Raw genomic sequence first — 25,475 nt, forward strand, 5'->3', positions numbered from 1 at the left:
TCTTTATCATATGCAGAATTTCTACAAGTAGGTCAGATTCAACAATTTTTCTTGCTGTCTTAAGAATTCACACTTCATAGATGAATTTCAGAACAAAGTTGTGAAATTAAAGGGCAAAAAGACCTGAGGAATTTTGGTTCTAATTGCAGTGAATTTGTAAATTAGGAATAACATAACATTATTATCCTGAGTCTCTTCAGCCTAGATTATATGCTACTCCTCAGTTTATTATTCTTCATTTTGCTGAGTCTAGAGAATCTATTGTTTTATATTTAACTATAAACAATTTGAATTTCAGGTTTTAATTAACTTTAAATAACTCCATGAGGACATAGTCTTAGTATTGGTCACTACTGTCTCCTCATATCTAAAACAGTGTCCAGCAAACAGTAGCTACTCAATATTCACTGAATGAGTGGAAGCATATATTTCAAATATGTAAAAGCCTATATATATTTGTCTGTAACTTTTTTCCCTCAATCCCCTTTTCATTTCAATTTTACAGCCACTGGTTAAAAATTTTACAAACTTTATACTTTTTCTGTGGTATGGAACAATTTAAATACTTCTTAAATTTACCTAGATTCACCCAATACAATTGCCTGGGCCTGGTGCCTTTTTTTTTTTTTTGGAGTTAATTGTGATACTCTGTTCTTTTTCTTGATCTAAATTGAGTTCTATATTCCTCTCTGTGAATCCTCATTTTCTTTATATTGATTGGTTTATCCAATTCTCTTTAGAAACTTCCTAAAACTGGTTGTAGGTGTAAGTCTACTACTTGTGTCTATATTGATTACTTATCTAGAGTATGAAGACTCCCACTTAAGTTTCTAAAATTTGGGGGTTTTCTCAGTTCTGACCTGCTGCTTCCCAGGGATGTTCTCCTTTGTCCACTGAGAAATCTTGTTCTAGCTGTGAGGAGTAAGTGAGTTAATATATGTTGAGTATGTAGAACAGTGCCTGGTGCATAGTAGGCACTCAATGCATGTTAGCTATTATGATTTATTGAATATCTGCTATGTTTGATGTGCTATGTGAAGCACTTTACATGCAAATTTATTAATATGCATCAATCTACAACAGACACTATTTCATTTAATAATCACATTTCTACAATACAGTATCCTTTATTATCCCTATTTTAAGAATTAAAGAAAACCCTGAGGTTTAGATAAGTCAAACAAATTACTCAAAGTCACATAATACCACAGTAGTGGTAGAGCTATGATTTTCCAGAATCTAAGCTCTTAGTCCTGGGAAGTGCCTAGTGCTCAGAGGAGACTGGAATAAAATAAGGCTGAAAGGTAGAGAACCAGATAATGAAGTGCCTCATAGACAATTTTAAGACTGTGGATATTAGCTTAAGAACAATAGTAAGCCCCAAAAAAGTTTTAATTGGAGGCAGTGATGTATTCTTACACTCAAAAAAATCAGCTTGGGGCATGACAGGAAATGAATTTAAAGGGACCAAAAGTTGATACAGGAAGACCTGTTAGAAAGCTACAGCATGGTGATGCAGGTGAGATGAATCTTAGACTAGGACAACAACATTTGAGATAAGAGAAAAGAGTATAAATTCTGGAAATATTTATGAGATAGTGTCTAGAGGACTTGGTGATTGACTGGATTGGGTGGTGAGAGGGACTCCCCAAGATGGATTCTCTGATGATGAGCAAGGTGTGCATGCTGCCTGAAAGTTTTCTTGCATTCCTTACATTCATAAGGTCTCTCTCCAGTATGAATTCTCTGATGTTGGGCAAGGGATCCACAGTAACTAAAAGCCTTTCCACAAACGTTACATTCATAAGGCTTCTCTCCAGTATGAACTCTCTGATGTTGAGTAAGGGATGAGTCATTGCTAAAAGCCTTCCCACATTTAATACATTCATAGGGTTTTTCTCCAGTATGAACTCTTTGATGTTGGGCAAGGTAGGCAATCTGGCTGAATGCTTTCCTACATTCTTGACATTTATAAGGTTTTTCTCCAGTATGAATTCTCTGATGTTGAGCAAGATGTGAATTCTGGCTGAAAGCCTTCCCACATTCCTTACATTCATAGGGTCTCTCTCCAGTATGTATTCTCTGGTGTACAGTAAGGTATGCACGAAGGCTAAATGCTTTCCCACAGACATTACATTCATATGGTTTCTCACCAGTATGAACTCTCTGGTGTTGAGCAATGGATGATCTATTGCTAAATGCTTTCCCACATTCAATACATTCATAAGGTTTCTCTCCAGTATGAACTCTCTGATGTTGAGCAAGGTAAGCAAACTGGCTAAAGGCTTTCCTACACACCTTGCATTCATAAGGTTTTTCTCCAGTATGAACTCTCAGATGTTGAACAAGATGTGCATTCTGACTGAAGGCTTTCCTACATTCCTTACATTCATAGGGTTTCTCTCCAGTATGAATCCTCTGATGTTGAACAAGATTTGATCTCTGGCTGAAGGCTTTTCCACATTCTACACATTTATATGGTTTCTCTCCAGTATGAATTCTTTGATGAAGTGTAAGAGATGAGCTCTGGCTAAAGACTTTTTCACAGTCATTACATTTCAAGAGTCTCTTCTCTGTATAGATACTCTTGGACTTAATGGTCATTAAATTTTTTTTAAAGCTTTTCTTATGTGTATCATGCTTATGTACTTTCTCCTCTTTGGTGATTATCTGTTGTGTATGAAGCAGTGTGTTCGGATGGAAACTTCCCCAAGATTTGTTATATTCTTGTGCTCTTTTATTAACGAGGGTTTCTTCATGAGTGATTGTCTCTTCCTTGAAACATGCTTTCTGATTTACTGGCTGTCTCCCAAAATGGCCCTCGCATTTCCATTCTTCTCTCAAACTGGAATACTCAAGGCCATAGCTTGTGAGTTTTTCTGTTATCTTCTGTGATGATTGTGCTTCATAAATGTCCTGCTTTGAAGTTAATTCTTCAGTCTCACACATAGATTCCCAGCCTGAAAAACAGTAATTAAAAAAATGTCTCTTCTATCATGTACCAGAAGGAACATTTGTGAAAGTACATTCATAAAGTGAAGTATGTGAATTTAATAATTAATTAATTAATTAATTAAATAAAACTACAAAAACATTTGCTTTTGTAATTCTGATGTTTGCAAGAAACTGAAAATAGGTCACACAGAAACTTGAGGAGGAATGAATAGAATTTTAAGAAAGTCAGTAAGGTAAATCTCAGGTCAATAAGGAATTATAGAGGAGGAAGGACTTGGTTATAATTTTATGCATGTATGAATAACATAGGCAGTGAAATAACCTCCATTTTTATAGTTGCTTCTTTCAAGAATATTCATTGAAACTTGTGCCATATATTCTCCTAAATGCTTTTGATATTATAGTAAACAAAACAAAGATCCTTACCTTTGTGGACCTTATATTCTTAGGAGAGATAGGAAATAAATGCTAAATGAGTAAATTGAGTGCTACAGAAAATGAAAGGCAGGGTAAAAGAGATTAGGAATGTTGGTGAAGCAAGAGGTAGGAATAATTAGTAAGTTAACATTTAAGCAAAGATTTGAAGGAAGTGAAGAAGTTTGTCACTTAGTTATATGGAGAAAGAGCATTCTAGGCAAAGGAAACAGACTAAAAGTAGAAGCATGTTTGCTATGTTTGAAGAATAGCAAGAAGGCCAGTGTTGCTGGAGAGGTGTAGTAGATGAAGTCAGGAGAAAAAAGATTATTTAAGCTTTATATGCTTTCTAAGGAATTTGGCTCTTACCCTGAGTGGGATAGAGAACTACTGAAGTGTTTGTGGAGTAGAGGAGTGATATCTATTTACAATTTAATAAATATACTGAAAGGTGGCAAATAGGGAAGAAGCAAGGGGACCTATGATTTTAGTAATCCAGGTGAAGATGATAAGTAACCAGACCAAGGAGCTATCAATGGAGGTATATATAGCGAGATGGTCAGATTCTAGGTATATATTGTAGGAAATGCCAAGAGGATATCCTGACAGATTGGATATGAAATGTAACAAAAAAATGAGATAAGCAAGCCATCAAGTTTTACGGTCTGAGCAATGGCAGGATGGATTAGCCATCAGCAGTGAAAGGGAAGGCCATTGGGCACAGCAGGTTTAGGTGGAGAGATATGGAAGATCTGGAATTCAGTTTTGAATATAATAAATTTAAGGTTTGTTTTTTTTTTAAGGTTTTATTTATTTATTTGACAGAGAGAGACACAGCGAGAAAGGGAACACAAGCAGGGGTAGTGGGAGAGGGAGAGGCTTCCCGCAGAGCAGGGAGCCCGATGTGGGACTCGATCCCAGGACCCTGGGATCATGACCTGAGCCAAAGGCAGACACTTAACAACTGAGCCACCCAGGCACCCCAGTTTTTTGTTTTTCTTGATAAATGTACTTGAAGCTGCACTACTACCCTCTACTACATAGGTTGTGTCCTACAATTTTGGCAGTTAGTGTTTTCATTGTTATTCATTTCCACGTTTTGTAAATTACTTTAGGTGTTCTTTTTTTTTTTTTCTAAATCCTCTATATTCCTGGAAGGAGTGTCACTGTTATTCATAGTGAGCCCCTTGAACCACATCTGCTAGTTTGTAACTATAGTTTATGACTCATGACATGCCCCTATATAGTTTTTGCTAATGTGATGATTTAGGATGGAGGCTAGCCATGCCAGAAAGACCAACCACGTGACTTAAAGGGTTGGTGCTTTGAGCCACCATGATATCAGTTTGACTTTTGGGAAGGGAATGAGGCTGGTGATGGAATCATGTTGGGCACTGGGCAATGACTCACTCAATCATGCCTACATAATGAAACCGAAACACAAACAACCCTGTACAATGATGTTCTCTTGAGAGCCTATTCTTTTGAACACTGAAATGTCTGGAGGCCCCCTTCGTGTTTGCAGCTCTCGCAGACCTTGCTCTTGGTGTCTTTACTTTTGGCTGGTTCTTTGTATCTTTTGTTAAAATAAAACTGTAATCATAATATAGTTCTTTCCTGACCTCTGTGAGTCACTGTTGTGAATTATCAAATGTGAGGGTTACTGCAGGTACTCCCTTAGCAGTAGCCAGCATGTCAGAAATGAGTGTGGCCCTGAAGATCCAAACTTGCAGTTGGTGTCTGAAATAAGCACACTCTTGTGTAGACTGTTCTCTCAGATTTTACAGTCTTACTGACTGTAAGAATTTTTTTAAATCCTAAAGTATATCAAAAAAGTAAACATGTATCTAGGATAGACTATGTGTTGTCCATAAAAGATGCATTAATAAATTTTAAAAGATTGAAATCATACAAATTATCTTTCTCAATCATAATAAAATGAAACTAGCAATAAATAGCAAAATGAAAACTGGAAAAAATCCACAAATATGTGGAAATTAAACACTTAAACAACCAATGGGTCAAAAAAGATATCACAAGCTATCTTGAAACCAATGGAAATAAAAATATAACATACCAAAAATTATGGGATGCATCAAAAGCCGGGCTAAAAGGGAAATGTATAGCTGTTAATGTAAGTTGACTGAATCAGTAATCCAAAATCTTCTAACAAGAAAAGGCCTAGGACCACATAGTGTCTGTGGTGAATTCTATCACACATTTAAAGAATTCACACAAATCCTCCTCAAACTTTTCCAAAGAAATGAAGAGGAGTGAAGACTTCCAAACTCCTTCTATGAGGCCATCATTACTCTGATACCAAAGCCAGACTAAGAGACCATAAGAAAACTAGAGACCAATATCTCTTATGAGAATTGATGTAAAAAACATCAACAAATACTAGCAAACTGAATTCAACACCATATTATATGGATTATACACTGTGACCAAGTGGAATTTATTGCTGGAATGCAAGGATGGTTCAGCAAAAATTAATGTAACACACATTAACAGAATGAAGGAAAAAAACATGATCATTTCAATTGGTGCAGAAAAAGCATTTGACAAAAATCCAACACCCTTGGGGCGCCTGGGTGGCTCAGTCATTAAGCGTCTGCCTTCGGCTCAGGTCATGATTCCAGGTCCTGGGATCGAGCCCCGCATCGGGCTCCCTGCTCCTCCCTCTCCCACTCCCCCTGCTTGTATTCCCTCTCTCGCTGTGTGTCTCTCTCTGTCAAATAAATAAATAAAATCTTAAAAAAAAAAAAAAATCCAACACCCTTTCATGATAAAAACACTCAACAAACTGGCAATAGAAGGAAACTACTTCAACATAATACAAGCCATATATGAAAAGCCCATAGCTAAAATCATATTTAATGGTGAAAGACTGAAAGCTTTCCTCTAAGATTTCCAGAAGCAAGGCAAGAATGCATACTTTCACCACTTCTAGTCAATATAGTACGGATGTTCTAGCCAGAACAATTAGTCAAGAAAAATAAATCTTAAAAATCCAAATTATAAAGGAAGAAGTAAAATTATGTGTTTGTAGATGACATTCTCTTGTATTAGAAACACTAATGACTCCACATGCCCCCACCACCCATTAGAACTAATAAACAAATTCGGCAAAGTAGCAGGATACAAAGACAACACACCCAAATCAGTTGCATTTCTATACATGAACAATGAACAATCTGAAAAGGAAATTAAGAAAACAACTCTATTTACAATAGCATAAAAAAGAATAAAACAGGAATTAATCAAGGCGGTGAAAGACTTGTATAGTGAAAACTACAAAACATTGCTGAAAGAAATCAAATAATATGTAAATAAATGGAGATATCCTGAATTCATGGATTAGAACATTAATATTGCTAAGATGTCCATACTACCTAAAGCTATCTACAGATTCAGTGCAATCCCTATCAAATCCCAATGATGTTATTTTTTTCCATAAATAAGAAAAATTGATCCAAAAATTCATATGGAAAATCAATAGACCCCAAATAGTGAAAATAATCCTGAAAGGGAAGATCAAAGTTCCAGAACAAATCTGGAAAAGGAAGAACAAAGTCTCACACTTCCTGATTTCAGAAATTTCTACAAACTACAGTAATCAAAACAGTCTGATACTGCCATAAAGATAGACATACAGACTAATAGAAAATAGAAAGCCCCAAAATAAACCCTCACATGTATAGTCAAATGACTTTGGTAAGGGTGCCAACATATATGAAAAACCCAGCTATTATCATCCTCAATAGGGAAAAACAGCGCTCTTCCACTACTGTTAGGAATAAGACAGGGATGTCCACTCTCACCACTGTTATTTTTTTTTAAAGATTTATTTATTTATTAGAGAGCACAAGTGGGAGGGGCAGAGGGAGAAGGAGAGAGAAACTTAAGTAGACTCCACACTGAGTGCAGAGCCCAACATGGGGCTCTATCTCATAACCCTGAGACCATGACCTAAGATGAAACCAGGAGTCGGACACTTAACTGACTGTACCATCCATATGCCCCTCTCACCACTGTTATTTAACATAGTACGGGAAGTCCTAGCCATAGCAGTCAGACAACACAAAGAAATAAAAGGCATCCAAATCATTAGGAAGAAGTCAAACTTTCAGTATTTGCAGATGATATGATAGTCTATATAGAAAATCTAAAAGACTCCACCAAAAAATTGCTAGAATTGATACATGAATTCAGTAGAGTCACAGGGCAAAATAAATGTATAGAAATTTGTTGCATTAGTGGCTAAGAGACATATGAAACAATGCTTAACATCACTTATCATCAGGGAAACACAAATCAAAACCACAATGAGATACCACCTCATACCTGTCAGAATTGCTAGACTAACAACTCAGGAAACAACAGATGTTGGCAAGAATGTGGAGAAAGGGCAACCCTCTTACACTGTGGGTGGGAATGCAAACTGGTACAACCACTCTGGAAAACAGTATGGAGGTTCCTCAAAAAGTTAAAAACAGAACTACCGTACGACCTAGCAATTGCACTATTAGGTATTTATCCAAAGGATACAAAACTACAAATTTGAAGGGATACATGCACCCCAATGTTTACAGCAGCACTATCAACAATAGCCAAATTATGGAAAGAGCCCACATGTCCATCGACTGATGAATGGATAAGGAAGATGTGGTATATATATATATAATGGAATATTACCCAGTCACCAAAAAGAATGAAATCTTGCTATGTGCAATGACAGGGATGGAACTAGACTGCATTATGCTAAGTGAAATAAGTCAGAGAAAGACAAATACCATATGATTTCACCCAAATGTGGAATTTAAGAAACAAAGAGATGAACATAGGGGAAGGGAAAATAAAATAAGATAAAAACAGAGAGAGAGGCAAATCATAAGAGACTCTCTCTCTCCCTTTTTTTTTTAAGTAGGCTCCATGCCCAGTACAGAACCCAGTGTGGAGCTCAAACCCACAACTGTGAGATCAAGACCTGAGCCAAGATCAAGAGTCAGATGCTCAACCGACTAAGCCATCCAGGAGCCCCAGGAGTCTCTTAACTATAGAGAACAAACTGAGGGTTGCTGGAGGACAGATGGGTGGGGGAGATGGGCTAAATGGGTGATGGGCATTAAGGAGGGCACTTGTGATGAGCACTGGGTGTTATATGAAAGTGATGAACCACTAAATTCTACTCCTGAAAGTAATACTAGAGTATATGTTAACTAACTTGAACTTAAATAAAATCTTGGAAGGAAAAAAAGAAAGAAATCTGTTGCATTTCTATATACCAATAATGAAGCAGCAGAAAGAGAAATCAAGGAATCAAACCCTTTGACAATTGTACCAAAAACCATAAAATACCTAGGAATAAACCTATCCAAAGAGGTGAAAGACCTGTACCTAAAAACTATAAAACACTGATGAAAGAAATTAAAGATGACACAAAGAAATGGAAAAACATTCCATGCTCATGGATTAGAGGAATAAATATTGCTAAAATGTCTATATTACCCAAAGCAATCTATAGATTTAATGCAATCCCTATCAAAATACCAACAGCATTTTTCACAGAGCTAGAACAATCCTAAAATTTGTATGGAAACACAAAAGACCCTGAATAGACAAAGCAATCTTGAAAAAGAAAAGCAAAGCTGGAGGCATCACAATTCTGGACTTCAAGTTATATTACAAAGTGTAGTGATCAAGACAGCATGGTACTGGCACAAAAACAGACATACAGATCAACAGAACAGAATAAAAAATCCAGAAATGAACCCACTACTATATGGTCAATTAATCTTCGACAGAGCAGGAAAGAATATCCAATGGAAAAAAGACAGTCTCTTCAACAAATGGTGTTGGGAAAACTGGACCATTTTCTTATATCATACACAAAAATAAATCCAAAATGGAGGAAAACCTAAATATGAGACAGGAAACCATTAAAATCCTAGAGAAGAACATGGGCAGTAAGCTCTTTGACATCAGCCATAGCAACTTCTTACTAGATATGCCCTGAGGCAAGGGAAACAAAAACAAAAAAAACTCTTGGGACTTGATCAAAATAAAAAACTTGTGCATAGCAAAGGAAACAATCAACAAAACTAAAAGGCAACCTACCAGAGATGATATTTGCAAATGACCTATCTGATAAAGCATTAATATTCAAAATCTATAAATAACTTACCAAACTCAAAACCCAAAAACCAAATAATCCAATTCAGAAATGGGCAAAAGACATGAATAGACATTTTTTTCCAAAGAAGACAAACATGATAAGGGTGTCAAGACCATTCAATGGGGAAAGGACAGGCTTTTCAACAAATGGTGCTGAGAAAATTGGATATCCACATGCAAAACAATAAAGCTGGGCTCTTTCTTTACATCATATACAAAAGTTAACCCCAAATGGATCAAAGACCTAAATGTAAAACCTAAAACTAAAATACTTTTAGTTGTAAACATAGGGAAAAATCCTCATGACATTGAATTTAGCAATGATTTCTTGGTTATAAGATCATAAAGCATAGGCACCAAAGGAAAAGTAAAACTGAATTTCATGAAAATTCAAATCTTTTAGGCACTAAAGGTTATAATCAACAAAGTAAGAAGGCAACCCACAGAATGGGAGAAAACATCTGCAAATCATGCATCTGAAAATGCATATATATCCAGAATATATAAAGAACTCCTACAACTGAACAAGAACACAATTAAAAAATAGGCAAAGGACTTGAACATTTTTCCAAAGAAGATATACAAATGGCCAACAAGGATGAAAAGATGTTCAACATCATTAATCATTAGGGAAATGTAAATCAAAACCACAAGATGCTACTTCATACTCATTAGGATGGCTACTATTAAAAAAGAAAGAAAGAAAGAAAATAACAGGTGATGATGAAAATGTGGGGAAATTGGAACCCTTGGCACTGTTGGTGAGAATGTAAAATGGGAGAGCCTCCGTGGAAAACAGTATGGCAGGTCCTCAAAAATTAAAAATAAGATCCAGCAATTTCTCTTCTAAGTATATACCCAAAAAAATTGAAAGCAAGGTCTCAAAAAAGTATTTGTGCTCCTATGTTCATAGGAGCATTATTTACAATAGCTAAAGATGGAAGCAACCAAAGTATCTGTCATTAAATGGATGGATAAACAAAATGTGGTATATACATACAATCGAATGTTATTCCATTTTTAAAAAGGAGGAAATTGTGACACATGCTACAACATGATTCAACTTTGAAGACATTATCCCATGTAAAATAAGCCAGTCACAAAAAGACAAATGCTGTATGACTCCACTTATATGAGGTATGTAGAATAATGAAATTCATAGAAAGAAGGTGGAATGGTGGTTGCCAGGGACTAGGAAAGGGGAGAATGGAGAATTACTGTCTAGTGCATATAGAGTTTCAGTCTTACAAGATGAAAAGAATTCTGTGGAAAGATTCTGGTGATTGTAGCAAAACAATATGAATGTACTTAATGCTACTGAACAATATACTGACATCTCAATAGCAACAATAGAAGCCAGAAAAGTATGGAGTGGTATCTTTAAGGTACTGATAAAACTAGTAACTGTCAATTTATGCGTGCATATATTTAAGATTCTTACATGCATGAAAGCAAAATAAGTATACAAAACAAATGAACAAATTAATAATAACAAAATAGTTTGTATAAATAGTATATATATTGATAAAGGAATTAATACAGGAAGAAGTTCTGGGATATAAAAAGGAATGGTGAATGAAGAAAATGAAACATGGGTAAATCTAAACAACACTAACTAAACAAAATAATGGTCTAATTTTGTAACTTCATAAAATAATCATTTAGGGGATTAAAAGAAATAACTGAAAAGAGGGTAAGTGAAATTAAAACATTCTAAGGTTCTTATATTTTTAAGGGAGGAAAATAAAGGTAAGGATTAACTTTAGACTTTGTTAAGGTGACTATAAACGTTAACTTTTTTTTAAAGATTTTGTTTTTTAGTAATCTCTACACCCAACCTGGGGCTCAAATTTACAACCCTAAGATCAAGAGTCACATCCTACTGCCTGAACTAGCCAAGGCACCCCATAAATGTTAAATTTTCTAAGCTAACTAATAGAAGAATAGAAATAGACTGTTTAACTTTCAAATTAGCAGATGGAGTAAAAGTCAAGAAACAAGGAAAAAATAGGAAAAGAATTTATAAAAGAAAATGAGATGTGGAAATAAGTCCAGTTCTATTAGTAATACCAAAATATGTAATTGACTATCATCATTTAGTTAAAAGATACAGATTATCAAAGTAGACTAAAAAACTCTTTAGCTATATATACTCTTTACGAGACAAACACAGAAAGTAAGGGAGTATAGGGATAGAGAAACTACACCAAGGAAGTATTAACAAAAGAAGGCTAGTATAGCTAATATCAAGCAATATAGTTAAGGGAAAAATCATCACTAGATTTTAAGAGGGTAACAATAATATATGGAAGAATTTACCAGAAAGATAAAACAATTCCAAAAACATGTGACCTAATAAAATAGTTTCAAAATATAAAAAATCAGTAGTCAGAATTACCAAAAAAATTTATGTATTCATCATCAGAGTTTTTTAACATGTCTTCCTATAATTGATTTCGCAGAGATTTTTTTTTTAAATCAATAAGGATACAGAAGATTTGATAGCAAAATTAATGAGCTAATCCAAGGAACATATATCAAATGCTGTATATTGCAAAACCAGAAACATATTATTTCCTAGGACACACCAACTATTTACCAAAATTAACCACTGAGACATAAAATAAGTTTTAAAGAATTTGAGTTAAATAGACCATATTCTCTAACCACAGTGCAGTTAAACAAAAAACTTGAATTTGGAACCTAAAAATTCCAAGTAATTCATGGGTCTGAAAAAAACTTAATGGAAATTAGAAAATGCTTAGATATACATGATAACAAAAATGCAACCTACCAAAATATGTGAAATACAGTCCTAATATAGTCTTAAAAAAAAAATTTTTTATTTCTAAGTAATCACTATACCCAGGTATAGGGCTTGAACTCACAATCCCAAAGAGTCACATGCTCCACTGAGGGAGCCAGTCAGGTGCCCCTATTCCTAATAGTCTTAAGTGCTTATAATAGAAAAGAGAAAGCCTCGGGGCGCCTGGGTGGCTCAGTTGGTTAAGCGACTGCCTTCGGCTCAGGTCATGATCCTGGAGTCCCGCGATCGAGTCCCACATCAGGCTCCCTGCTCGGCGGGGAGTCTGCTTCTCCCTCTGACCCTCCCCCCCTCATGCTCTCTCTCTCATTCTCTCAAATAAATAAATAAAATCTTTAAAAAAAAAAAAAAAGAGAAAGCCTCAAAAACAATGAATTATCTAACTTTAAAAGTGAAAAAAAAAGTAGGGATAGCATAAACAAACATAGGAAGAATTAAATAATAAAGAAGAGAAATAAATGAAAAAATTTTAAAGATTTTTATTTATCTATTTGACAGAGAGAGAACACAAGCAGGGGGAGAAGCAGGCAGAAGAGATGGAGAAGCAGGCTCCCCACTGAGCAGAGAGCCTGATGTGGGGATTGATCCCAGGACCCTAGGATCCTGAGCAGAAGGGAGATGCTCAACTGACTGAGCCACCCAAGCACCCCCATGAAATTTTTAAAAAGATAAATTAGAGAGGATCAGTGAAGTGAAAAACGTCTGAAAATACAAAAAAAAAAAAAAAAAGATAAATCCATGGAAAAATTTGTTTGTCCCTTTTTGGAAGAAAAAAGAGGTCATAATTATTTATATACACTGCCAACTTTAGATAAGAGAAGATATTGGACAACTTCAATCTAATAAATTTGAATATTTACATAGGTCATAAAAATTCTTAGAAAAATACTATAACTCCATGATTACAGGAGAAACAGGATCTTATAACAAATTGAATTAGTTGTTTAAATTCTTTTCATAAGAAAAAAAATCACAGGCCAAGGTGAACAAAGTTCTACCATTCAAAAAACAAAGAATTTTTATTTTACACAAATTATTCTAAGGAACAAAAAAGAGGAATACCCACCAATAAATTTTATGAGACTAGTATCTTGATTCCAAAATCTGACAAGAAGAGTACACGAAGGGAAAACTGAACATCAGCCTTACTCACTGATTAACGTAGATGCAAAAAACCTAAACAATATATTGCAAACAACAAGTAGCCATAAATGAAAAAGATATAAAGATGGGTTTGCCTCAGGACTACAAAGTTAGTTCAACATTAAAAATGTAATATGGGGTGCCTGGGTGGCTCAGTTGGTTAAGCGACTGCCTTCGGCTCAGGTCATGATCCTGGAGTCCTGGGATCGAGTCCCGCATCGGGCTCCCTGCTCGGCGGGGAGCCTGCTTCTCCCTCTGACCCTCCCCCCTCTCATGTGCTCTCTGTCTCTCTCATTCTCTCTGTCTCAGATAAATAAATAAAATCTTTAAAAAATAAATAAATAAATAAAAATGTAATATGTAGGGGCGCCTGGGTGGCTCAGTTGGTTAAGCAACTGCCTTCGGCTCAGGTCATGATCCTGGAGTCCCGGGATCGAGTCCCGCATCGGGCTCCCTGCTCAGCGGGAAGCCTGCTTCTCCCTCTGCTTGTGCTCTCTCTCTCTGACAAATAAGTAAATAAAACCTTAAAAAAATTAAAAAAAAAAACGTAATATGTAATTCACCACATTAACAGATGAAAAACTAAAAACCATCTAATCATCTACAGAGAAAAACATTTGTTAAAACTCCAAAGCTTTCTATAATGAAACTCTAAAAAACAGAAACAAAAAGATATCTACCAAAAACCTTTAAAAGTCAGGGTTATTTATAACAAAATATGAAAGCACTCTTTCAAAATATGAAAAGCACTTTTAAGACCAAAAGTGAACAAGAATGCCTGCTATCATCACACAACAAAATGAAATAAAAAGCATCCAAATCGATAAGGATGCCTTCACTATTAGATGACATACTATATGTAGAAAACTCAAAAGACTCCACCAAAAAATTGCTAAAACTGATAAACAAATTCAGTGGTGATTATAAGTGTTGCAGGATACAAAATATACAGAAATCTTTTGCATTTCCATACACCAAAAATGAAACAGCAGAAAGAGAAATTAAGAAAACAGTCACATCTACAATTTCACCAAAAGTAGTAAGACACCTAGGAATAAACCTAACCAAAGAGGTGAAAGACCTGTGCTTTGAAAACTATCAAACACTGATGAAAGAAATTGAAGATGACACAAAGAAAACATCCCATGCTCATGGACTGGAAGAACAAATACTGTTAAAATGCCTACATTGACCAAAGCTATCTATACATTTAATGCAATCCCTATCAAAATACCAACAGCATTTTTCACAGAAGTAGAGCAGATAATCCTAAAATGTGTATGGAACCACAAAAGACTCCAAATAGACAAAGCAACCTTGAAAAAGCAAAGCAAAGCTGGAGGCATCACAATTCCAGACGAGTTATATTACAAAGCTGTTATAATCAAAACAGTATGGTACCAGGGGCACCTGGCTGGCTCAGTTGGTGGAGCAGGCAACTCTTGATCTAGGGATTGTAAGTTTGAGCGCCATGTTGGGTGTAGAGATTACTTAAAAATAAAATCTTAAGGGCGCCTGGGTGGCTCAGTTGGTTAAGCGACTGCCTTCGGCTCAGGTCATGATCCTGGAGTCCCGGGATCGAGTCCCGCATCGGGCTCCCTGCTCAGCAGGGAGTCTGCTTCTCCCTCTGACCCTCCCCACTCTCATGTGCTCTCTCTCATTCTCTCTCTCAAATAAATAAATAAAATCTTTAAAAATAAATAAATAAATAAATAAATAAAATCTTAAAAAAACCAACAGTATAGTATCAGCACAAAAATATACACATAGATCAATGGAACAGAACAGACAATCCAGAAATAAAACCACAATTATATATATGGTCAATTAACTCTGACAAAGCAGGAAAAACTATCTGATGGAAAAAAGACAGTGTCTTCAACAAATGGTGCTGGGAAAACTAGAGAGCAACATGTAAAAGAATGAAACTGGACCACTGTCTTAAACCATACACACACCAAAAAACCTAAAAATAGATTAAAAATCTAAATGTGAGATCTGAAACCGTAAAAATCCTACAGGAGAGCACAGACAGTAATTTATCTGACACTGGCTGTAACAACTTTTTTCTAGACAGGTTCCCTGAGGGAAGGGAAATAAAGGCAAAAATAAATTATTGGGACTACATCAAAATAAAAACCTGTACAGCAAACAATTAACAAAACTAAAAGTGAGGGGAGGGGCAGAAAGAGAGAAAGAAGCAGACTCCCCACTGAGCAGGGAGCCTGACTCAGGGCTCACTCTCACAACCCTGAGGTCATGACCTGAGCCAAAATCAAGAGTCAGATGCTTAACCAACTGAGCCACCCAGGCACCCCTCAGGAACATAATTTTTTTTTTTTGAAGATTTTATTTATTTATTTGACAGAGAGAGACACAGCGCAAGAGAGAACATAAGCAGGGGGAGTGGGAGAGGGAGAAGCAGGCTCTTCGCTGAGCAGGGAGCCCAATGCGGGGCTCGATCCCAGGACCCTGGGATCATGACCTGAGCCGAAAGCAGACGCCTAACGACTAAGCCACCCAGGCGCCCCAGGAATGTAATTTTGAGTTGAAAAAAAAAAAGAATTACATGCACCATATATTTTCACATGTAAAAAGTTGAAAATACACAAATATAATGTTTTGTTTAAGGGTAATGGCACAACTATTAAGAAAAGTCAAGAAAAGGGCGCCTGGGTGGCTCAGATGGTTAAGCATCTGCCTTCGGCTCAGGTCATATCTCAGGGTCCTGGGATCGAGTCCCGCATTGGGTTCCCTGCTCAGTGCAGAGCCTGCTTCTCCCTTTCCCTCTGCCACTCCCTCTGCTTGTGCTCTTCTATCTCTCTGTCAAATAAATAAATAAAATCTTAAAAAAAAAAAAAGAAGAAAGAAAAGTCAAGGAAAGATAAGCAAAATTGTAGAATAATGGTTTCCCCAGTAAGGGGTGGGGATGGGCCATGGATAGGGAATGGTTTATCATCAGGCAGGGGCCCTCAAAGGCCTATAATGGCATTGACAATTTTCTCTTTTTTTTTTTTTTTTTAAGTCATCTCTATACCCAACATGAGGCATGCTCTACCAACTGAGCCAGCCAGGCACCCCCAAAATTTTCTATTTTTTAAGCTAAGAAGTAGGTACATGAGTTTTGTTCTTTTTTTTTTTTTTAAATATTTTATTTATTTGACAGAGAGAGACACAGCGAGAGAGGGAACACAAGCAGGGGGAGTGGGAGAGGGAGAAGCAGGCTTCCCGCAGAGCTGGGAGCCCGATGCGGGGCTCGATCCCAGGACCCTGGGACCATGACCTGAGCCGAAGGCAGGCGCTTAACGACTGAGCCACCCAGGCGCCCCCATGGGTTTTGTTCTATTATTATATTATCAATATATATATTGATATATAGATATAGATATCCTAATATACATTCATGCATGTGAGATTTATTTAGTAATAATAATTAATAAATAAAATTTAACCATATATTCTTTGACACTACAGTTCCACATCAAACATTGTTCTTAAAAAGCTGAACAAGGACATAAAAGACTGGGGAGAAATACTGAAGGGGGTGAGTTGGGGAGTGGTATTAACAGACATATTGGGCACGTGGGTGGCTCAGATGGTTAAGCGTCTGCCTTCGGCTCAGGTCATGATCCCAGGGTCCTGGGATCAAGTCCCGCATCAGGCTCCCTGCTCCTTGGGAGCCTGCTTCTCCCTCTGCCTCTCTCTCTCTCTGTCTCTCATGAATGAATAAATAAAATCTTAAAAAAAAAAATTTTTTTTAAAAACAGACATATTTACAGTGACCCTCATTTTCTTTTGAACTTTAGTCTTCCATTTTACCTTAATGCTTCCTTTATCTATCTAAAAATCCTTCCTATGCCACAAACCTAAACTCTTCATTTCTTCTGTCTCAAATGTTTCCTAGCTTCTCACCTGCGTTTTTGTTAGAGACCATCTTCTCCATTACCCAGACTCCTTGGCCTCTCACCTTTCTCTGGGCTTCCTTGTGTCAGCTTTTCACATATGCCATTTATAGCTAATACTGTATCTCTGCTACTAGGCCATCAGTTGTTTGATAACTTCTACAAATATGTAGCACTCTAGCATTTTGCGGGTACTCTGTTTAAAAATTCAATAAATGTTGATGAAAGGAATGAAAGAATGAACTTACCATTCAGAGAGAAATGAGGCATTTGGAGATACACTACTACAACAACAATAGCAACTAACAGCCTTTGAGTTCACAATATGAGAAAGGAACTGTTTTTTGGGGTTTTTTTTTAAAGATTTTATTTATTTATTTGACAGAGACACAGCGAGAGAGGGAACACAAGCAGGGGGAGTGAGAGAGGGAGAAGCAGACTTCCCGCTGAGCAGGGAGCCCGATGCGGGGCTCGATCCCAGGAACCTGGGATCATGACCTGAGCCGAAGGCAGACGCTTAATGACTGAGCCACCCAGGCGCCCCGAGAAAGGAACTGTTAAAGCACTTTAAAAGTATATCCCATTTTACAGATGACAAAATAAAAGTACAGAGAGGTTAAGTAACTTGCCCAAAATTTTACTGCATGTAAGTGTCAAGACTTGAACCTGGCACTTTAGTTACAGCTGTCTGTACAACTCAAAAGTTTATCAGATTAGGAAAAGTTTTTTATTTATTTTTTTTTAAAGATTTTTTATTTATTTATGTATTAGAGAGCGAGAGAGAGAGAAACAGCATGAGAGGGGAGAAGGTCAGAGGGAGAAGCAGACTCCCTGCTGAGCAGGGAGCCCGATGCGGGACTCGATCCCGGGACTCCAGGATCATGACCTGAGCCGAAGGCAGTCGCTCAACCAACTGAGCCACCCAGGCGCCCAAGAAAAGTTTTTTAAAGACTGGAAGAGACTTACGAAACTGGGAAGGAATGTGACTCAGAATAGATAAATGAGTTCTTAGAAAGGAGGGAGCAAAGTATTAAAGGAGGGACAGTGAAGAATAACAAATTTGGGAGAACACTCTAAAAGGCCTCAAGTTTCTAGTAAGACCTAGAACATCTGAGAACATGCCAACAAAGAAGAGTGAAGAGATGCCTCTAAGTCAAGCTGAGCCGTCACCTCCAGAGGTTTTTGCCTGCCTATTTCCTCTTCACTCACCTGAGCACAAGCCTTTTGCCAGCTCTCTCTTCACCATCCAGGGCTCTTTCCCTTGTTCCAACAATAATATCACACTGGGCTTAGAAAAGCAAAGTCCTGCATGTATGAGAAGAAACAATTTGGTCATGCTGTAGATATCCCAGAACTCATAACCAATCCTTTGATCAACAGGGAAGGGGGAGTTTACAGTAAGACAGGGATAAATGTGTAAAGGATGTGTATTCAAAATATAGGAAAGCTGAAGCTTCCAACACAGATTAATAACAGACCCGTCCACTGGCAACTTTATAAATATTAAACCATTGCTTTGGCACAGCAAAAGACATCCAGCCAAGCACTGAGGATGCCATCCAAAGATTCACAGTGGTGGTAGCAAAGAGGCCCTTATGTGTAGAAACTCAGTTTTACACGGACAAGATATTCTTACCCAGGGACACCAAGATCCTATAGTTCTCCAACATCACATTACTGTACAGATGCCTCTGGGAAGAATTTAGACAGTCCCACTCCTCTTGGGAGAAATCTACAGCCACATCTCTGAAGGTTACCAACTCCTGAAATAAAACAAATAAATGAATGAAATAACTTCATCTCTTACCATATTCACCTTACTTGTTCTGCCCTAGGCATACGGGGCTCTCCCTGACATTACATCCTCAAACTAAAGATGTCAAGCATGTTTCCCCTCAGGCTTTTTGTACTTCTCAAATCATTCTGTACAAAAATAGCAAGCTCTTACTCCTGTTCCCTATTTCCCTAACCCTCCTTTATTGTTCGGCATGGCACCTAATTATTTTGTTACTGTCTGCTCCCAGCCTCCACTAAAATGTGAAGTCCATGAGGGCAGAGTACATTTTTGCTTTGCTCACTGCTATATCCCTAGTTATAGGACAGTATTTGGCACACATGACGCATTCAAATATTTGCTGAATAAACTGAATTAATGAATGAATGGTTTGAAAAGTTCAAGAAACTATGGATCAAAAATGAGACCAGGGCGCCTGGGTGGCTCAGTTGGTTAAGTGACTGCCTTCGGCTCAGGTCATGATCCTGGAGTCCCGGGATTCAGTCCCGCATCGGGCTCCCTGCTCAGCAGGGAGTCTTCTTCTCCCTCTGACCCTCCTCCCTCTCATGTTCTCTGTCTCTCATTCTCTCTCTCGCAAATAAATAAAATCTTAAAAAAAAAAAAAATAAGACCAGAAAAGTGCTGGGGTGCCTGGGTGGCACAGTCAATTAAGCATCCCACTAGTGGGTGTTTCTGCTCAGGTCGTGATCTCAGGGTCCTGAGATCGAGCCCTGTGTCAGGCTCTGTGCTCAGCGCGTAGTCTCTCTCTCCCTCTTCCCCTCCCCTTGCGCACATTCTCTTTCTCTCTCAAATAAATAAATAAATCTTTAAAAAAATGAGACCAGAAAGTGCTTGCTGTATCTCTGAAAATTGTGCTAGACCAAGGAGAGCAAATCATCAATTCTATTAAAATTCAAATACTTTAATTCAGAGTACTTAAAATTTTGTATAAAGAAATGGGTGTTCTGCTCAGAATACTGCTTCTGCCTGTAGGCTGGGCAAAGTTCTTAAAAACTTGGAGCTATGCTGTGATTCAGCTGGATTCTAGGTTTCTATAATGTGACCACCTGCTGATGAAAATTAACGTCTGTGTGTGTCTGTCTGCTCAGCAGGGAACCTGTTTCTTCCTCTCCTCCCCACTCATGCTCTCTCTTACTATCTCTGTCGCTATCTCTGTCTCTCTCTCAAATAAATAAAATCTTTAAAAAAATTCTTTATTTCTTTCAAAGTTATTTTAAAAAAGTGTTTTACAATACTCAGTAACTTTTTTCTTATTTATAATTATATGAAGTAGTTTGTGAGTTTCTTCATCTCTGCCCTACCAATAATATAACAGGAACATTTGTTGCAGAAATGTTCCTGTTAAGAGTTTGGTTCATATGCCATTTATGCTTCCAAAAATGTTTTCCTTACCTTACATAAACATATATAATAAATGTATAACTATTTTTTAATATGTGACATGCATTTTTCTTTTTTTTCTTTTTTAAGATTTTATTTATTTGACAGAGAGAGACACAGTGAGAGAGGGAACACAAGCAGGGGGGAGTGGGAGAGGGAGAAGCAGGCTTCCCATGGAGTAGGGAGCCCGATGTGGGACTCAATCCCAGGACCCTGGGACCATGACCTGAGCTGAAGGCAGTTACTTAGCGACTGAGCCACCTAGGTGCGCATGACATTCATTTTTCAATGATTCTTTTAATGAAAGTTAATGAAAATAATGACAATGTCAACATAATGAGCTTAAATTATTACTTTAAAATATCTGACCTCTGACAAATGATCTCTTAAAATATTTGACCTCTCTCTATACATACAATGGAATATTATTTAGCCATAAAAAAAATGAAATCTTGCCATTTGCAACAATATGATGGAGCTAAAGAGGATAATGCTAAGCAAAATAAGCTAGTCAGAGAAAGATAAATACCATACGATTTCACTCATATGTGGAATTTAAGAAACAAAGCAAATGAACAAAGGGGAAAAAAAAAGAGATAAACCAAAAACAGACTCTTAACTATGGAGAACAAACAGATGGTTACCAGAGGGGAGGTTGGGGGGAGCAGATAGGTGAAATAGGTGAAGGGGATTAGGAATGCACTTGTCTTGATGAGCACCAAATAATATATAGAACTATATATTATTATAGAACTAATATATAGATCACTATATTATACACCTGAAAACTAATATAGCACTGTAAGTTAACTACACTGGAATTTAAAAAAAATTAAAAATAAATTTTGATCTCTAACCAAATACTTGGTTTCAAAATCCATTCATAATTGTAATCAAACCAGGATGAAGAAAGTCAACGGTTCTCTTCACCTTTCTGCCCTCATAGAAACATGTTTCCCAGCTGAGAGGACTGACTACTTCCCTTGAATCCCTGTCATGTGGTGACTGTCTTATTTCCCACATTCCTTGTACCACAGCACCTGGAGGTAAGGCAGGTGATCTCTTTGCTCCTTACCTTTGTTTCTAGACCATTACCCCTCCCACCTCCCTAAAAGACACCTAGTTTTAAATGTCATGAAATTAGACTCTGTCATCCCTCCCCGTTTTAGTTGTCTACCAATTCCTGGTAGATACCAATACTCTGTCATTCCTTGAACACTTCAGCGCCTGGCTCACTGTCACTCTCTCCAACGCTACTCCTATCACACATAATCTTTGGTCATTTCAATATCTGTATAAATAATCCAACAACCAGGCCTCTCAGTTCTGTGTCCCTTCTCTCCTCCAGTAGTCTTGTCCTCCACACTTCAATAGTCATTCACTTCCAATGCCATGCCCCAGACTTTGTCATTACCAATAAGTAGCAAACCCTCCCTAATCTCAACTCTCCCACTCTGACTTCTACCTCCTATATTCCAACTTTTGCCCTCTGGTACCCCAATTAGGATAATTCTTTGACCCCACTAGAACCTACAAATCACTGACTTACCACGTTTTCACTGTTCTCAATCCCACATCCTCTCACTTGCTAGCATAGCCATTTATTATTAATCACCCCCATGCATATACCCTCAACTTCCCTGCCCTTACCCACCTGGTTAAACCACTGCCATCTTCAGCATACTCTATTTCTGTACCCTGAACAGCTGTACTTTGCTGGAGAAAATCACACCAATCATGCTAACTGGTCTCAATTTAAATTCATGACACTAACTTCAGAAAGGCCAAAATGCCTATATGATACATTGGTCCAGTCCATTCATGTCCCACTCCCCTAAATGACCATTCCATACTTTCCCTCTCTCCTCACATCTTCAATACCTTTTTCCTCATCCTTACTAATAATCTTGCTTTCTGTTTCACTCAAAAAACAAAATCCATTCTAAGAGAATTTCCACAAACTCCCACAATATCCACACATCTATCTGCACTGTCCCAACATACTTTAACTTGCTCCTATTACTAGTCTATATGAACAGCCACTTTCTTAGCAAAGGCCAACCCCTCCACTTGTCCACGAGACCACAGGTCCTCTTCCTCCTCAAGCAGTGTTCCAGCAGTCCCCTCTTCACTTCTCTTCATCTTCAAATTTCTCTTTCTACTGAATCTCAAACATCAGAATACAGCTATAAACCCATCTTGAAAAAACCTTGGTGACCACACTTAAGTTACCACAGCTAAACTATCTGAAAGAGTTGTCTATACTTTCTATTATTTCTATTCCTGCCATGAAGAATCATATAATACGACATGTGTAACAGAATCACTTTGCTCTGTTAAGAATAGACTAAAAGAGAGGAAGGGTAGAAGTAGACAGAAAAGTTAGAAGAGCATAGCAATAACCTAGGTGAGAGATGACAGTTTGGACCAGAACAGAAGCAGTGTGGTAGTAAAAGTGGTCAACTTCTGGATATGTTTTGAACATAGAACAAACAGAACTTCATGATGGAAAACTTTTAGCTTGAGCACCTGAGGTAGGGAAGTACGTAGAAGTTCCCTAATTGGTTTCCCTGTTTCTATCCTTGTCCCAATCAGTTTATTCTCAATAGCAGCCAGAGTGATTCTATTAAGTGAGAAATAGATCATGTCACTTCTATGCCCCCAAACTTCCAATGGCTTGTTTCACTAAGTTTGAGACATTTGAGTTTGAGGTATCATTATACAACCAAATGAAGATGCTAAGTAGGTAGTTGGATATACAAGTATGGATTTCAGGAGAGAGGTCTGGACTATATATAATCTGGTGGTTGTTGGCATAGAGATGGCATTTAAAGCCATGAGACAGAAGAAGATTACCAAAGGAGTGAGTATAGGTGAAGAGGACCAAGGACTAAGCCTTCTTACTTAACAGGTGCTCAATAAAAATTGTTGAGGGAATGAATATTTGGGCAGAGACTATAATGAAGAAGTTAGTCTGTATCTTGGGGAACAGCATTCCAGGCAGAGGGAACAGCAAGTGCAAGGCTATGAGTTAAGAATGTACTCAGCTCAGGGACGCCTGGGTGGCTCAGTTAGGCAGCTGCCTTCAACTCAGGTCATGATCTCAGGGTCCTGGGATCAAGTCCTGCATCAAGCTCCTTGCTCAGCGGGGAGCCTACTTCTCCCTCTGCCTGCTCTGCCTGCCACTCCACCTGCTTGTGCGCTCTCTGACAAATAAATAAAATCCAAAAAAAAAAAAGAATGTACTCAGCTCAAAAAAAAAAAGAAGTGCTCAGCTCACTACAAGGAAGTTAGAATGGCTAGAACTGAGTTACAAATGGAGTGATTAGCTGAGCTCAGAAAGATAGTCTGGGACCAGATTATGTACGGCCTTGCAGGCTAAGGCAAGGACTTCAGCATTTATCCTGAATGAGGTGGGAATCAACTGCTGGAGGGTTTTAACAAGTGACATGATTAGTTACCCAGAAAAGTTTCAGCAAAAGCAAAGTTAATGTCTGTTTGGTTTAAAGAGCAGGAAAATATTTCAGGAAATAGGAAACACCAACTCACCTGGTACATGGCTTTAAGAAGTCCAACAGCCATTCTTTCCTCTTCTTGGCTCTTCTCTTGGGAAATGGCAGTGTCCTCAGATGACTGAGATGGGGAAGAGAACACGAAAAACTAGGGTTTCCTTGCAGCATCCAGAATCGCCAGCCTAGAATTTTTCGGCTTCTCTTTCCTTCTGCTGCACCCTTCCTTCCAATAGAGAGAAAGCATACTGGAGACCTAGAAATTTGTTTGCATGCAATTTAACTCATGTCTAAATCACTTCCTAATTTATTATTTTAGCGATAGATTTTCCTAGATTTTTACAAATAAAGACTACAAGGAATGTAATCATTTACATAAAGGCACACAACTAATGAGTAACAGTACCCAGATCAAACAAAGGTCTTCCCGACTCCAGGCTTTCTCCTCTCCAACAGACCAGTGGTTCTGAAACTTGGTGGCACATTGGCATCACCTGGCTAGCTTCAAAGGATATTGGTGGCACACAGTCTCACTCAGTCCGCCCACATACTCATTCTTAAAACTACAGCGCCAGCCACGGTCTTACACACAGAACAATCAGCGGCCATGGGTATGAGCTGTCTCACACCGTCACGCTCTCCCACAGCCCCAAGTCTCAAAAACTAAGGTATCACAACCGACGTTTACATTCACACAACCCCAGTCACAAAGAGGCCGTGGGTACTGGAACAACGGGGGACACAATACCCTCCCACCCCCACTCACAGTCGCACACTCCGTAGCATCAACCATCGACTCGCTCGCACCCACAGTCACAGATACGACGTGCACAGGCACATCGGATGACAGTCTCAACACTGTGTGACAACCAGCCACCATCTCGCACCTAGAGTCTCACCGAGGGCCCGGGCACCGACGTCCGGGTGACCCACAGGCCACGCCTCAGCCCATTCCCTACCTGCAAAAGTGAACTGCGGGAAGATCCCGTCCCCGCCCCGAAGGCTCTGGCTATCTCAATTCCGGCCCACCTCCTGCCCTGAGAGTCTGATGGGAACCCACCCCCGCGGGCCCGGAAAGAAGCGACTGGGCCTCCGGAGGACACAAAGGGGCCGCCGGCCCAGTGCTCGCAGGGGCCACTGGGAAATGTAGTCCAGACCAGAAAAAGCGGCGCGGCGGAACCCGACTGCCCCGGCGCGGCGCCGCTGGGGCTGGGTAACGCCGCCCCCTCTGCCCCGGGTCCTCCCACGCCGGCCTCTCTCTGGCCCTACAGAGGGAACCCAAATCTCACTTCGGGGCCTGGGTCCGTCAAAGGAACCGGGTCGAGCGTCAACTAGACGGACTGGGATTGAAGTGCGCAGGCACAAGTGCTTGGTCC

General features: G+C 38.4%; 1 protein-coding gene across 5 annotated transcripts; it reads right to left on the reverse strand.

Moving 5' to 3' along the window:
* Positions 1-1,374: 1,374 nt before the first annotated feature.
* ZNF570 (zinc finger protein 570) lies at positions 1,375-25,238 on the reverse strand. 5 transcript variants are annotated; one of them, XM_064581380.1, is made up of 6 exons: positions 25,059-25,238; positions 24,140-24,223; positions 19,052-19,178; positions 18,625-18,720; positions 5,447-5,476; positions 1,375-2,960 (listed from the first exon to the last, which is right to left on the reverse strand). In XM_064581380.1, the coding sequence occupies exons 2-6, from the start codon at positions 24,170-24,172 to the stop codon at positions 1,603-1,605; spliced, it is 1,644 nt and encodes a 547-aa protein (XP_064437450.1). In that variant the 5' UTR covers positions 24,173-24,223; positions 25,059-25,238; the 3' UTR covers positions 1,375-1,602. The 5 variants fall into 5 exon arrangements, with proteins under 5 accessions (XP_064437450.1, XP_064437447.1, XP_064437448.1 ...); XM_064581377.1 differs by having other exon boundaries at positions 24,140-24,325; positions 25,059-25,188; XM_064581378.1 differs by having other exon boundaries at positions 24,140-24,355; positions 25,059-25,166.
* Between the last annotated feature and the right edge of the window lie 237 nt (positions 25,239-25,475).

Source organism: Mirounga angustirostris, unplaced genomic scaffold, assembly GCF_029215605.1.
Source record: "Mirounga angustirostris isolate CCGP_5_RB_7025 unplaced genomic scaffold, mMirAng1.0.hap1 SCAF_16, whole genome shotgun sequence".
NCBI lineage: Eukaryota > Metazoa > Chordata > Mammalia > Carnivora > Phocidae > Mirounga > Mirounga angustirostris.

Bases quoted from the DNA above. Each gene is read 5' to 3' on its own strand.
- ZNF570 (XM_064581380.1), bottom strand. From the start codon at position 24,172: ATGGCTGTTGGACTTCTTAAAGCCATGTACCAG. The intron at 18,721-19,051 runs GTAAGAATATCT...TCATACATGCAG, and splicing joins TAGGATCTTGGTGTCCCTGG to GACTTTGCTTTTCTAAGCCC. The intron at 5,477-18,624 runs GTGAGTGAAGAG...TTTCCCTTTTAG, and splicing joins GGCAAAAGGCTTGTGCTCAG to CCCGGCTTTTGATGCATCCC.